Raw genomic sequence first — 13,270 nt, 5'->3', positions numbered from 1 at the left:
AAGCATATCTATCAACATAATTATATTTTTTTATTTAAAAATTTTATTAACAACCAATAATTCACTTTATTTTCTTAATAATTTTATTTTAAAAATGTATTAACAATAAATTAATTCCTGAATTCACTTTTCTATGATTCATATTATGAATCTTGAGAGATAGTTCCTTAAAAATCATATAAAGAAACTTTAAGTCTAGGTGAACCATTTTCACAACAAGATGAAGAACCAGATCATTAAATAAATGAAAGAGCAATGAGAATATAACAACAAATTTGACTAAAAAAATTATCATTAATTAATAACAATTTTTTTAATTAACAATTTTTTTAATTAGTTAAAAAAAATAATAAATAGAAATTAATAATAAAGCAAGAATGAAATTAATTTTATTATTGTTATCTTAATCGAAACCAAAGTTTGACCTTAATTTTTATTAACAAATAATGAATTGATTTTTATCTTCTTAATATGCCATAACAAAAGAATATCATTAATAAACCATACACAATTTATTTTACTATAAATAATATTAACATAATAAAATATTATCATTAATAAACCATACACAATTTATTTTACTATAAATAATATTAATATAATAAAATTACAACTGCTTAAACTAATCCAACATTCTACTCCGTCTACTAAATTGTCACACGAATACATCTTGACAGCAACCAACGATCCATATAATAAAATTACATCTGCTTAAACTGATCAAACATTCTATTCTGTCAACTAAATTGTCACAGGAATGCATTCTGACACCAACCCAAGATCCACTGAAAATCGATTTAACGCTGCACTAGAACCACAGCCCGATCGACTCACGATAGCATATGACAGTATCACATTTTCTGATTTTACAACTCTCTCTCTTTAGTCTGCTATCAGATCCGGACTGACCAGAGACTTCTACATGTATGTATTAGTTACGAAGCAATTCCAGGGCAGACACTGCGAGGGATCGAGTGGACGTGCTGTGCCTGCTCAACCCCTTACTGTAATTTTCCCAGTCCGACGTCGTCTCCATCACACCCTGCAAAGCCTCCTCTAAAGCCCCCGCCAATTCTGATTTCTTCTCTAATGCACCTTTGTCTCTCTCCATAACAGCTATCAGAACCTCTATGCTAAATCTCCTGACATTGGGAACCATCTTCAATGGATATGGGTGAGTCTGGAAAACCTCCACCAGTTTAAGCAACAATTTCTCTGTGACGCCACTCAATTCTTTGATCGCGATATCGAAATTCCATTTGGTGAAGAACCCAGCCGCCAGCCCTATGGCTGCTTCCTGATTCTCGCATCTTATGGCCGCTTCTTCATAGTCACATGAATGTTTCTCCCTCAAACTTATGGCCACCTTCTGATGATTGCATGAATGTTCCTCCTTCACAAACTTCAGAACCTGAGAAAACATCACAAAGAAGTAAATAATCCCTTGAAATTGTTTTCAGATCAATCTGCAAGGCAAGCCTTCAATTGACAAACGAAAGATTAAGAATCGAATATAATCTTCTACCTGCGCTTGCAGTGCAGTGATTTCTCTCACTTTAATGGCATCTTCCTCTGCGTATGCAAGCAGATTCCTAAGAATTCTTGCTGCATGAATACCTTTAACGGTGTCATTCAGCACGGAGATCAGGCTTGCGATTAAATTCGGGTGACCGTCCAGCCTAATATTCATCATTATTTTACAGTTGTGATTAGTCTCCAGTGAAAGAAAACCCAGAGCTTCTCCTGCCGTCTTCACAAGTTTCTCACTTTCATCGTTATTATTTATTGTCTCCATCAAAAAGAAAGAGAAGAGAATACGCAGAACTCCGCCTGTACCGCCGATGCTCTCACGGCCCTTCTGTTCGCGAGCGAGACTTGTCAACGTCTCGATAGCCAGGATTCGCAGATTGATTTCCGGGTACTGAAGAACGTTTCTGAGATTGCTTATGGCGAAGACTATCTGCCGGATCCTTTTCCGCAGGTCCTTTCCTGTCGAGCCTGTGGTGCTTGCCAGCCTTTTTACGATTTGCAGAGCGAGCTCTGACGTCTCCACTGCGAATGGGTTCTCGGCGTCCCTTTCGATTTGGAGTTGGAGCGCGCTGGGTTTTAAGTCTGTGAGTGATATAATTTTAGGAAGTAGTCCTCTGGTGCTATTGAGTTTATGGCGGTTGGAACGCTCTTCTGCTAACTTTTTCAGTATGGTCAGCCCCAGCGAGACAAAGCCTCCCGGATTTTGAGTCGTTTGAGTAAAGTAGAGAGGCTATGGATTCCATGAACCCAGTGATGGCCGTCACTCGAATACAATTCCGCTTATTTTCCACCAATTTGGAGATGATTTGTGCAGCCGCTTTTCGAATCTCCTCCTCGTGATCGTTCTTGAAATTCAGCATGTCGATCAGCCTCTCCACCACTTCTCTCATGGTTCCGATTGTCCTCAAAGTTTTTTCTGCAAACTTCTCATTGCTTGCAAGCACCGACAGCACTCGCGCACCCATTAGCTGTCCATCGCCACTGCAGGAGAGCAGCAACTCTACGCTGTGCGAAACAAATTGCATCTTTAAACCATCGAAAATGCTACCATGGACACACCGCGAATACATGTCATAGAGAAAACGTCGGACGATGGCGAGCTCAGGATCGTTGAAGCCATGTTCACGGTTAACCTCCGTCAGCAACTTCCCTGCAATGATCTTCCACAGCCAATAGGCTTTCTCCAGAAGAATTAGAAACGATTCGGCCAACGACAGGCCGTAGAAAACTTTGAGAGCTGCTTTCATATTCTTTGTATCACTACCTGAATCTCCATTGTAGTATTGCTGCCTTACTAACCGATACAGAGACAAGCCAACGCATGTCAAAGCCGACAACAATTGCAACAAGAAAAGCATCCCGACCTTTGACATTGACCAAGTTCTCTTCTGTGAATCATCCTGATCGACCCCAGTATCTTCTTTATTGTTTTCTGAGGTCAAGCATCTGAAGAATTTGCAAAATCCGCTCCATAGCCGTTTAGCTTCGTCATTGAGAGTTGCCATGGATATTAGCATTGTCTCTCGTTGCTACTCCACCTCTTGGCTTCGGCTGAAGATGCGAGCACCGTCTATCAACAATATTATGGTGACCACCCAGAAGTCCACCGTTTCTAAAGATGATGCGAAGCCTCCGAGGAGAACGGCGGTGGCCCAGATGAAGGCCAACTTTCCGAGCCCGCTGGCTGCCTTCTCCAGAATGGCAAGCCTGAGGGCAAACAAACTTATTTTTGTCTCGGGAAACGTCGCCTTGTCACTGCAGCCCGCGGCCTCCTCTGCCTCGGAACTCTCCACCTGGTCTCCGCATGGATAAACCAATTCACGACAACCATATCTGGATTGTGACGGTATCATATATCTTTCCATCTGCGGTTCGGATGGAGAAACCGAATTCCAAAAACTATCTTCGGGTCGTGAAGGGATTACATCCATTAGGACACTCCACGATTTTGTCTCGCCATCCATTTCTGCCATTTCTGTAACAGGTACAATGGATAGTAAATGAATACGTTCCAAAATCGAAGTTCTATCGATAGTTTTCGAGTGCATAAAATTATTTTCCAGTCAAATCGAATAAAAAAATTATTCTTTAAATTATATATATATCACAGGTAAGTGTGTCTATATATATATTTTTTTCCATATATATATATATATGGTCAATGTCATAATATCGGTGGAATTATATATATATGGGTGCGAGGATTCAGTTCCTTCCTCCCCACCACACTAAATAACTTTAATATTCATAATTATAATAATTAAAAAATTAAAAAAATTAAATTTTTTATACTATAAACATTAAGATTATTGAATTTAAAATTTGTATAAAATATTAATATTAATTTATATAAAATTATTAAAAGCATTAGTTTATAAAATTAAATGTTAAAACTGTATTTTAATAATAAATTTTCTGAATTAAATATTGTGATAAATTTTATAAAAAGAAAACCATTTTAATTAAATAAACTTTCATTTCTTACCATCTAAATCTATACGTGCGGCTGCTGAGTATATTTAGAATTTCTATATGCAAATGTTTATACTTGCCTTCACTAGCTACTTAGTCGGTACCAATGGTAAAGTTCATAATTTATATGTACTAAAATATTTTAGTACACTATCTTATTTTTGAACAAATTGGTTGGGTATATATATATATATATATTATATTAATTTTTTAATTAATTACAATGGTTTGAATTAATAAATTGATTATTTTGAAAAAAGAAAAATCTTGATATTTATTCGTGGAATGAAAAAATAAGAAACAATGCCATTTATTTATTTTTTTCAAGAATATTTAAAAGTTTGGTTTAAACACAATTTTTTATTTGAAGTTTCTACAATTTGATATAATAAGAGACATGAATGTGAGATATACATAAAATTTGAAATTATTTTTCATTTATCATAAAAAAAAAAAAAAAATTTGGTTTAAACACATTTTTTAATTTGAAATTTCTACAATTTAATATAATAAGAGATATGAGTGTGAGATACACATAAAATTTTAAATTATTTTTCATTTATCGTAATAAAAAATTTAAATTATTTTAATTTGAAAAAATTAAATAAAATTAATTATTCAAATTAAAATATTAGCATTTCTGTGTTCATGTGAAATGTTAGAAATGATGAAGATATAGTCCCACTAAAAAAAATTATTAACATTTTTTTTAATTTTATTCTGCTTTTAAAATATAATTATTTTTAAAAAATTTTAAATTCAATTATGATTAAATTTAAAATAAATTAAGTGTATGATAAATATAATCATCTTTTAATATTAATAAATTTAAAATTTAAAATTTAAAAGACTTTTTCTTAAGACATTTTTAATAATTAAAATCATGACTTTGATCCTTAATTTAAACATGATTATAATTTTAGCTAATATTATTAAAGTCCTAATCAATTATAAAATTAAAATAGTTAATATTATTCAATGATATTGACTAAAGTGATGATTAACTTTAAAATGAAGATCAAATTCATAATTTTATTTATGAAAGGTTATTTAATGATATCGAATAAAGGTATGATCAAATTTAAAATCAATATCAAATTCATGACTTTAATCATGAAAAATGTATGGAAAAAAAGCTTTGGAGCTTTGAATTCTAGACCTAAAATATTTGAGATTGGAGGGACAGATTTTCAATAACAAAATCGAATTTAAAGTAAACTGAATTATTTCATTGATAAAAATAACTATATTTAGTTTTCTGAAAATAACATTATATATATTTTTGGAAATTATGATGATTAATAATTTAATTGCAAAGAGTTTATAATTAAAAAAGACTGTAAAGATCGAATTTAGGAGTATATCTTCTTTTTATTCAATAGACCACAAACAAGATTGCTATGATCATGAGGAAACATAAGGTTCCTTCTACCTTTAGGCCCATTAACACCATTAGAAGCTCCTTGAGATTTATAAAAGTTCTAGTGGACACTACTAATATGAAAGTTTTTTATGTAATCTCATGTTCTTGGGGGACACCCTACATTAGTGAAACTGGTCATTCAATAAATCAAAGGATTCATGAGTACATGGGTGGACACAAACTTGTCATTCAATAAATCAAAGGATTCATGAATACACAACTGACATAAAACATGGGATGGTCCGCATGGAAGGACCCATTGCTTTGTTTTGGCAGAACATGTGGAAAAGACAAAACAAAACAAAGACAAAAGAAAACATCACATCTGCATTGAAGAGGCCTAGGTCATTGCAAAGATCGATCATTTCCATCAGTGGAACACTTTAATTGATGTTATATAGCTAATTTTATTCTATATATTCTTATAGCCTTTAGTTTTAAATTTTTGTATCTCCCTTATGTTTCCTTTTAGTTAATCTAACTACTATTAATTCTTATTTTCTTTATCCTTCGTTTTTTATAAAATTTTCCTCTTTAATTGGTTTGATTTTATATATACATATATATATATATATAAGAAGGTGTTCATAAATATTTATAGTTATTCCTCTTTAATTGGTTTGATTTTATATATACATATATATATATAAGAAGGTGTTCATAAATATTTATAGTTATTCTTATGGTTTTAGTATATTTATTCTAATCAATTTTTATATTTCATTCTTGATTTTTATTTTGAAATTGTTTTTTCAGCTTGTTTTTCATATTAAAAAAAATTGGGTCAATCGCTTTAATTATGTTCTTATGTTTTCATTATTTTAATCCTCTCTTGAATTATTAATATATTTTTAAGGGTTTTGTTTCTTTTTAATAATATTATTTTTTTTATTTCGTCTCTTCCCGAGTATTAATCTTGACTTTCTCTTTTGAATATTTGATTTTAATTTATGAATTTGTTGTTATTTTTAATTTATTTATTAGTCTTGAACTTGATTTACTCCCCCTTAGTTAGTTGTTTATTCTTACTTCATTGATTCCTTTGATTCTTTATTATTTAATCTTGACCATTTATTTTTTGACCTATAATAGGTTGGCCCCTCTTTTTTTTTTCCTTTTTAACATTTTAATTCATACATTACTCTCTTTATTTAATCTAATGTCATGATTTAATTATTTATCTTGTCGTGACGATGAACTACATTGAATGGTTTTAAAGACGTCAACATATTATCTCTAATATAATTATCACCAAAAAAAATTAACATACAAAATATAGACACAAAAAAGCTAAATTCATATGTTAAAATATATTTTTAAATATAAATTAAATTTAACATTTCCAGACTTTTATAAAATATTTAAATTTTACAAATTTAATATTTAAAATTAATTTTCCACTTTAATTAAAGTGAAATAAATAAAAAATATATTCCAAACAAATTTGCTTTTAACTAAAATCAACCAAAATTGATGCAAAAAGTAACCTTTTATGTTACTTAAAAAAGAAATGACAAAGGACAAAATTGCCGAGTGTCCACATTGAACAATCCACAGACTAACCATTACAGAAGTGGAAGAGTATTGGAAATTGGAAAAGTGACGACGATTTACATGGTCCCATAAGCTTCATTGGTTATTTAAGCAATGTCGTAAAATGCCCATCACTTTCGGCATTTTAGGTTAGTTGTCAAGTACATTTTGAAAGAGATTTCGAATGCGTTTTTAAAGGGAGGAAACGGGGAGGAAAGGATTTACTGTAACGTCAAATGTCCATCTCTAAATATGGATGATCAATAATTAATAAGTATTTAAGCATTAATATATTTTTTTGAATTGGTTCATGATATTTAATAATTATTTTAAATTGCTGGATAAAAATGTTGTTTAAATAATATATTGTTAGAGAAATTTGCAAATATATTGTGTTTTTTTTGGAATATGATCATGTTTAATAATTAATAAGTAATTACTTTTATTTTAATATATTTTTTAAAATGGGATATATTTTAATATAGTCTAGTATAGAGTAGATGTGTAGAAGTAATGTAATTTATATGTAGTTTTATATGTTTTAATGAATATTGAAGTTAAAATATATATAAATATAAAAAGTAAATCAACATTAAATAATTTCATCTAATATATTTCAAACTATCTTAAGTTATAAAAGAAAATTTAACAAACAAAAATTAATAAATTGCATAAAGATAAAGTACAAAACCATGGGCTCTAATAGAAAATAAATTTAAAATACAAAAAGTTTAGTTATAATCAAACCATGGGCAATAACACTTTTTTTCAAAACTGCTTTAACACAAATAAATTTAGGGAGTAAACATGAATCATTTAATAAGTTATAGACTCAAGTGATATTTATATATAACATTTATTTTAATAGAAATATATATATATATATATATATATATATATATAAAATAAATTAAGATTAATAAAAATAGCTAATATTAATGTAGGATCATTAAATATGACCATCAAAATTTAATATAGTAATAAATTTATTATATAAATTATGTGCTATTAAGTGTGTGGTAGATTAAAACAATTAATATGAAATATAAATATATAAAATAATTATTTAACTTTACAAATTAGATTCACGTAAATAAAATAATTAGTATAAAATATAATTAATAAATGTAAATATTGATATACGAAAAATAAATTAAAAATATTAACAATTATATAATTAATAAATGTAGATATTGACATATGAGAGATAAATTAAAAACATTAACAATAATTATAGTAAATAATATATATGAAAAGGTCTATCTTATAGTAAATAATATATATGAAAATGTCTATTTTAATGTATAAGTGAAATTCAAAAGTGTAAATAAACAAATTGAGAATTAAACACTACAATTTATAAATGGATTAATAAATAATACAAATTTTAAAAATAATGTGTTTAATTTGCAAAAGTTAAGTGCTTCATGGGTTTTTTAGGGTGCATAATATATTTATGCATTCAAAAATGTATTTTAAACAACAAGAAAACACAAGTAGAAATACCTAATTTGAACCATATTGTTAACGATCTTATTTGTTCTTATTGAAATAAGAGAAACATAAGCCTCAGATTCTATAGAATCTATTTGTTCCCAATCAAATCCTATACAAGTTCGAATGATAGATATTGTATTGCCAAATAACAATTAATAATTAAAAGAAATAATAAATTAATATTATTTGAAAAAAAAATCTCAATGTAAATTACTATTAATATATTATGATTTATATTAATTTAGAAAAACATTATTTAAAAAACAAAACATTAATACTTAAGTATATTTGAGACATGAAATAAAAAATATAAATTATATTATTAATACTTTTGAGACATGAAATAAAAACTATAAATTATATTATTTTAAAACCAATCTAGATCCATCTTAACTAGAGATTTACCAAGTTTTGAGATACAAATTTCTTTTTTAAATGAAAAGAGATCTGATTTCACAAACTTTAGTAGATCTAGAATAAAAATGCATCTAGGTTAGTTTAAATAATATATTGTTAAGAAAAAATTGTAATAATATTATATTTATGATTTATTTTTATTTATTTATTTTAGAAATATTCAACCTTTTAAATATATATTTTATTAAAAAATAATGAAAAAAACTTTTAATGATAATTGAGTATTCCTACAAAAATAATAAAACTTTTACTAATAAATGGAATATTAACCCAAAATTTTAAAGAATTATGTAATTAAAATAGTCTTATTTAAAACTACTTCATTATTTTAGTTCACAATTTTTGGAATAATGTAGAGATTATAGGTTGGAAAAAAAAAAAAAAAAAAAAAACATATTCTTATAAATTATATATTATAATATATGTTTCAATTTTATAATTAAGTGTGGTATTTAAGATGTAATTTTACTTTAAAGATGATAATAAAGATAATTATAATGATGGAATTTAAAAATAATATTTTTTGTTTTATATTTTAATGGATAAATATTTAATATTCATAATTGTGTTGGTGAATTAAAAAAAAAAATAAAAAATTGGTTGTGGTGAAATTTTATAAAAAAAATTTAAATCTCAAAATTATCAAATGATAGTGTGCAATTTGGGCCACACTAATCCATATTCATGGGTGGATTTGTGTTATTCATGATTGTATTTGTATTCATGAGGTTTCAAATTTGTCATTTTTTTCTAAAACAAGGGTAATAGCTACAACACAGTATAGTTTCGTGTCTATATTGATGATCAATTGATTAAGGCAATGCTTCTTTCAATGGGGCCCAAATTTTCTCATTATTTGAGAATTTGGAGTTATTTGGGAATGTTATGCATGCATTCTCTCTCCGCACACCTTCATGTCACACAAAGAGATAGGTAAAACATTAGTAGAGGAAGCTTTCATTGTGCGAAATACATAGGTTACCTTATAGCCATGGTGCTTGAACTCTTATATAGCATCTCAATCCTACATAATGAAAGCCATCTTCCTCCACAATGAAAGATTGATCCGTATCTCTGCATTCTGAATTCTTCTACTGCTATGTTTCGTACTTCCACATGCACTCTCCCTCCACACAATTCTCTCACACACCTTCCTTCCGCACAATACTAGGTTTTGACTCGATATTCAACACACCCTTTCTGTCGTAGTTCTTGTACATCCGTTTTTGAGGCAACAAAATAGTTGATGAATGCAACTACGAACATGTTACTTATTAAAATTTTGTTAGGTTCTCCACGCTAAGTTTCATTTATATTCTTGAAAGCTTCACAAACTTAGATTTCTTTGAGAATTTGTGGATTGAACACTTATTGTCCAACATTAGATGAAATATGTTTTTTAATTTGTGATTTGTGTAGTCGAACAAGTGTGTGTAATAGCAAATACAAGTGTGTCACGATGTTCCACACTTCTACATGCGTTCTCTCTCCGCACACTTCTCCCACATACCTAAGTGAAAGAAGCTTTCATTGTGTGAAGTGTAGAGGTTTCCTTATAGACATGGTACTCTAGCTCTTACAAAGGACATCAATCCCACACAATGGAAGTCATCTTCCTCCACAATGAAATCTTGTTCCATATCTTTGTATTTTGAATTGTTTTGTCACAATGCTTTGTGTTTCCGCATACATTCTCCCTTTGCACAGTTCTCCTTCATAGTTTCCTTTCGTACAATAGTAGTTTTTAAAAAATTAAGGTTACAGAAACCACATCTCAATTCAAAACACATTAATGCATATCTCAAAGTGAGGTGTGTTAAGAAAAATAACTTTAGTATTCTCACTCCGCATTTTTATACAACACTTCACATTATCAAATGCACTAAATGTTACACCATTAGATTAAATTTATTCTTTAAATTGTGATTTGTGCAATAAAACAAGTGTGTGCAATAAAAAATACAAGTGTGTTGTGATGTTCCACACTTCCACATGCATTCTCTATCTGCACATTTCTCCCACATACCTTGGTGAAAAATATTTAATTGTGTGAAGTACATAAATTTCCTTATAGATGTGGTAATATATCTCTTACATAGCACATAAATCCCACACAATGAAAGCCATCTTCCTCCAAAATTAAAGCATGATTTGTACCTTCATATTCCAGAATTGTTATGTCACAATGTTCCTTACTTTTGCATGCATTCTCCCTCTGCATAGTTCTCCTACATAACTTCCTTCCACACAATACTAGTTTTTAAATGATTGAAGCCAGCAAAACCACATCTCAGTTCAAAACACATTAGCGCATCTATTAAAGCAAAGATTGTTGAGACAAAAAACTCTAGTATTCTCACTCTAGATTTTTATAAGGATCTTCACATTATCAAGTTCACTAAACAATACAACATTAGATGAATTTTTTTTTTTAATTTGTGATTTGTGTGGGAAAACAAGTGTACGCAATAAAAAATACAATTGTGTCGAGATGTTCCACAATTCCACATGCATTCTCTTTCTCCAAAATTCTCTCGCATACCTTAGTGAAAGAATATTTCATTGTGTGAAGTGTGGAGCTTTCCTTATAGGCATGGTACTATAGCTCTTACATATCACATCAACCCTGCACAATGAAATTGATCTTCCTCCACAATGAAAGCTTGATCTATATCTTTGTATTATAAATTGTTATGTTGCAATATTCTATACTTCCACATGCATTCTCTCTCCACACAATTCTCCTACACACCTTCCTTCTACACAATACTGTTTTTTAAATGATTGAAGTGATTGAAACTGCATCTTAGTTCAAAACACATTAACGCATCTCTCAAAGTGAAGGTTGTTGAGACAAAGAACTCTAGTATTCTCACTCTGCATTTGTATAAATATCTTCACATTATCAAATTCACTAAACGCTACATATCGTTCTTCTGCATAGTTTGTTATTATGGTTATGTCTCTTTATTAATCAAAGAATTAGTGCGGAAACAAGGATTAGTAGAAAAGATTAGTGTTTATAGCATATTATATTACGTAATCATTCTAATGACAATAAGTAACATAAAAACTTTTGAAATCATTTAGTACTAGAGCATGCAAGAAAGGATAAGTTTGTAGCGCAAAAATGTATGGAAAAATTGTGTCGAAATGACAATGTTTGTGAAGATGCGAGAACTAATCTGAGTAACAGATACTCATTTCACTGCAAATTAGTTCGCACTTAGCATTCAAAAATTAATTAATGCTTAGCAGTACTATTTATATATATTTGGAAAATCGATACACAATCACATTAACGATCAAGTGCTTAGTAGCATTTTATCTAATGCATTGTGTAATGATTATTGGCTACAAACATATCAATAGAATTGTATCTATCTATATTATAAAATACACTTTTTGGCATTTATTTGGTGAATCGACACGTAACTAGCACATTATCTGAGTGCTTCATAGCATATATTGTTTGTAAACAATTCAAGAATATGCATAGGTTTCTGCATCTAGTATGCCTCATAGAAAATTGAAACAATATGCAGATCTCCTTCATACACATTTGCGTATTTATTTTACACAATTGATGCAGGAGCATCCTGCTCAAAAAAACCATTGCATTTTAGTAAGCATAGGGTCTTGTGTTTCAAGGGACCTGATTCCCTAAAGAGTGATTGATTATTTATTTTCCTATGTTTTTATGAGGGTTGTATAATAGTGAGGATATTGTAATGAAATCTTCTCATTAAGAGAGATTTCAAGAATAGTGTGTGAGTTAGAGGAACTAGGAGTTAGTTTCATGATTTTAGGGATTAGATTAGGATATTTAGGATTTAGGTGAAATTATTCAGGATCTGAACCAAAATTGGTTAACAGAATCCTTTTGTGTATATTTTGTAAGCCTCGAAGACTTAAAAAAAATAAGAGAGTTAGTGAGAGAGTTAGCAGACAGGAGGGTTGGATTGTGAGCCTATGGGCATTGAAACGAGAAAGGCCAACTGAATGTAAATTAGGCCATTGAGTTTATGTATATACAGATTTTAATTAGCAAATAGAAGTTTCATATCTTTTGAGTTAATATTGGTTGAGGGTTTGTATATGATCTGTCTGTATGTATGGTTATCCAAAGGATTTGTTCGCATATTTGTGAATAAGGAGGAAATCCCATAATGACTGTGTGTATATATCACAATGCTTGTGACTATGCTTGAATATGGTTCTATAACAGTGGATGTGAGAGTTTTGACATATAAATGAATGTGTATGAAACAGTGATAATGGTGGAGAATCAATTGAGAGTTTACTGGGTTTGGTTCAGGAAGTAATGTGAACTTGATTCTGTAGGAAGGGCTATTCGAGATTGGTGTGATCCCATTAGAAGGAGTTCGAAAACTAAAA

General features: G+C 29.4%; 1 protein-coding gene across 1 annotated transcript; it reads right to left on the bottom strand.

Moving 5' to 3' along the window:
- Positions 1-931: 931 nt before the first annotated feature.
- On the bottom strand, positions 932-3,035 carry LOC149230884 (uncharacterized). The gene is made up of 3 exons (XM_089381446.1): positions 2,295-3,035; positions 1,526-2,188; positions 932-1,411 (listed from the first exon to the last, which is right to left on the bottom strand). Exons 1-3 carry the CDS (start codon positions 3,033-3,035, stop codon positions 932-934), a joined length of 1,884 nt encoding a protein of 627 aa, XP_089237572.1.
- Positions 3,036-13,270: the final 10,235 nt, after the last annotated feature.

The sequence above is a fragment of the Pinus tabuliformis genome, chromosome J (assembly GCF_031772625.1).
Source record: "Pinus tabuliformis cultivar Carrire ecotype Pingquan chromosome J, CPIR1, whole genome shotgun sequence".
Classification (NCBI taxonomy): Eukaryota; Viridiplantae; Streptophyta; class Pinopsida; order Pinales; family Pinaceae; genus Pinus; species Pinus tabuliformis.
The sequence above is the reverse complement of the archived record's forward strand: the minus strand, read 5'-3'. Positions and strand labels throughout refer to the sequence as shown.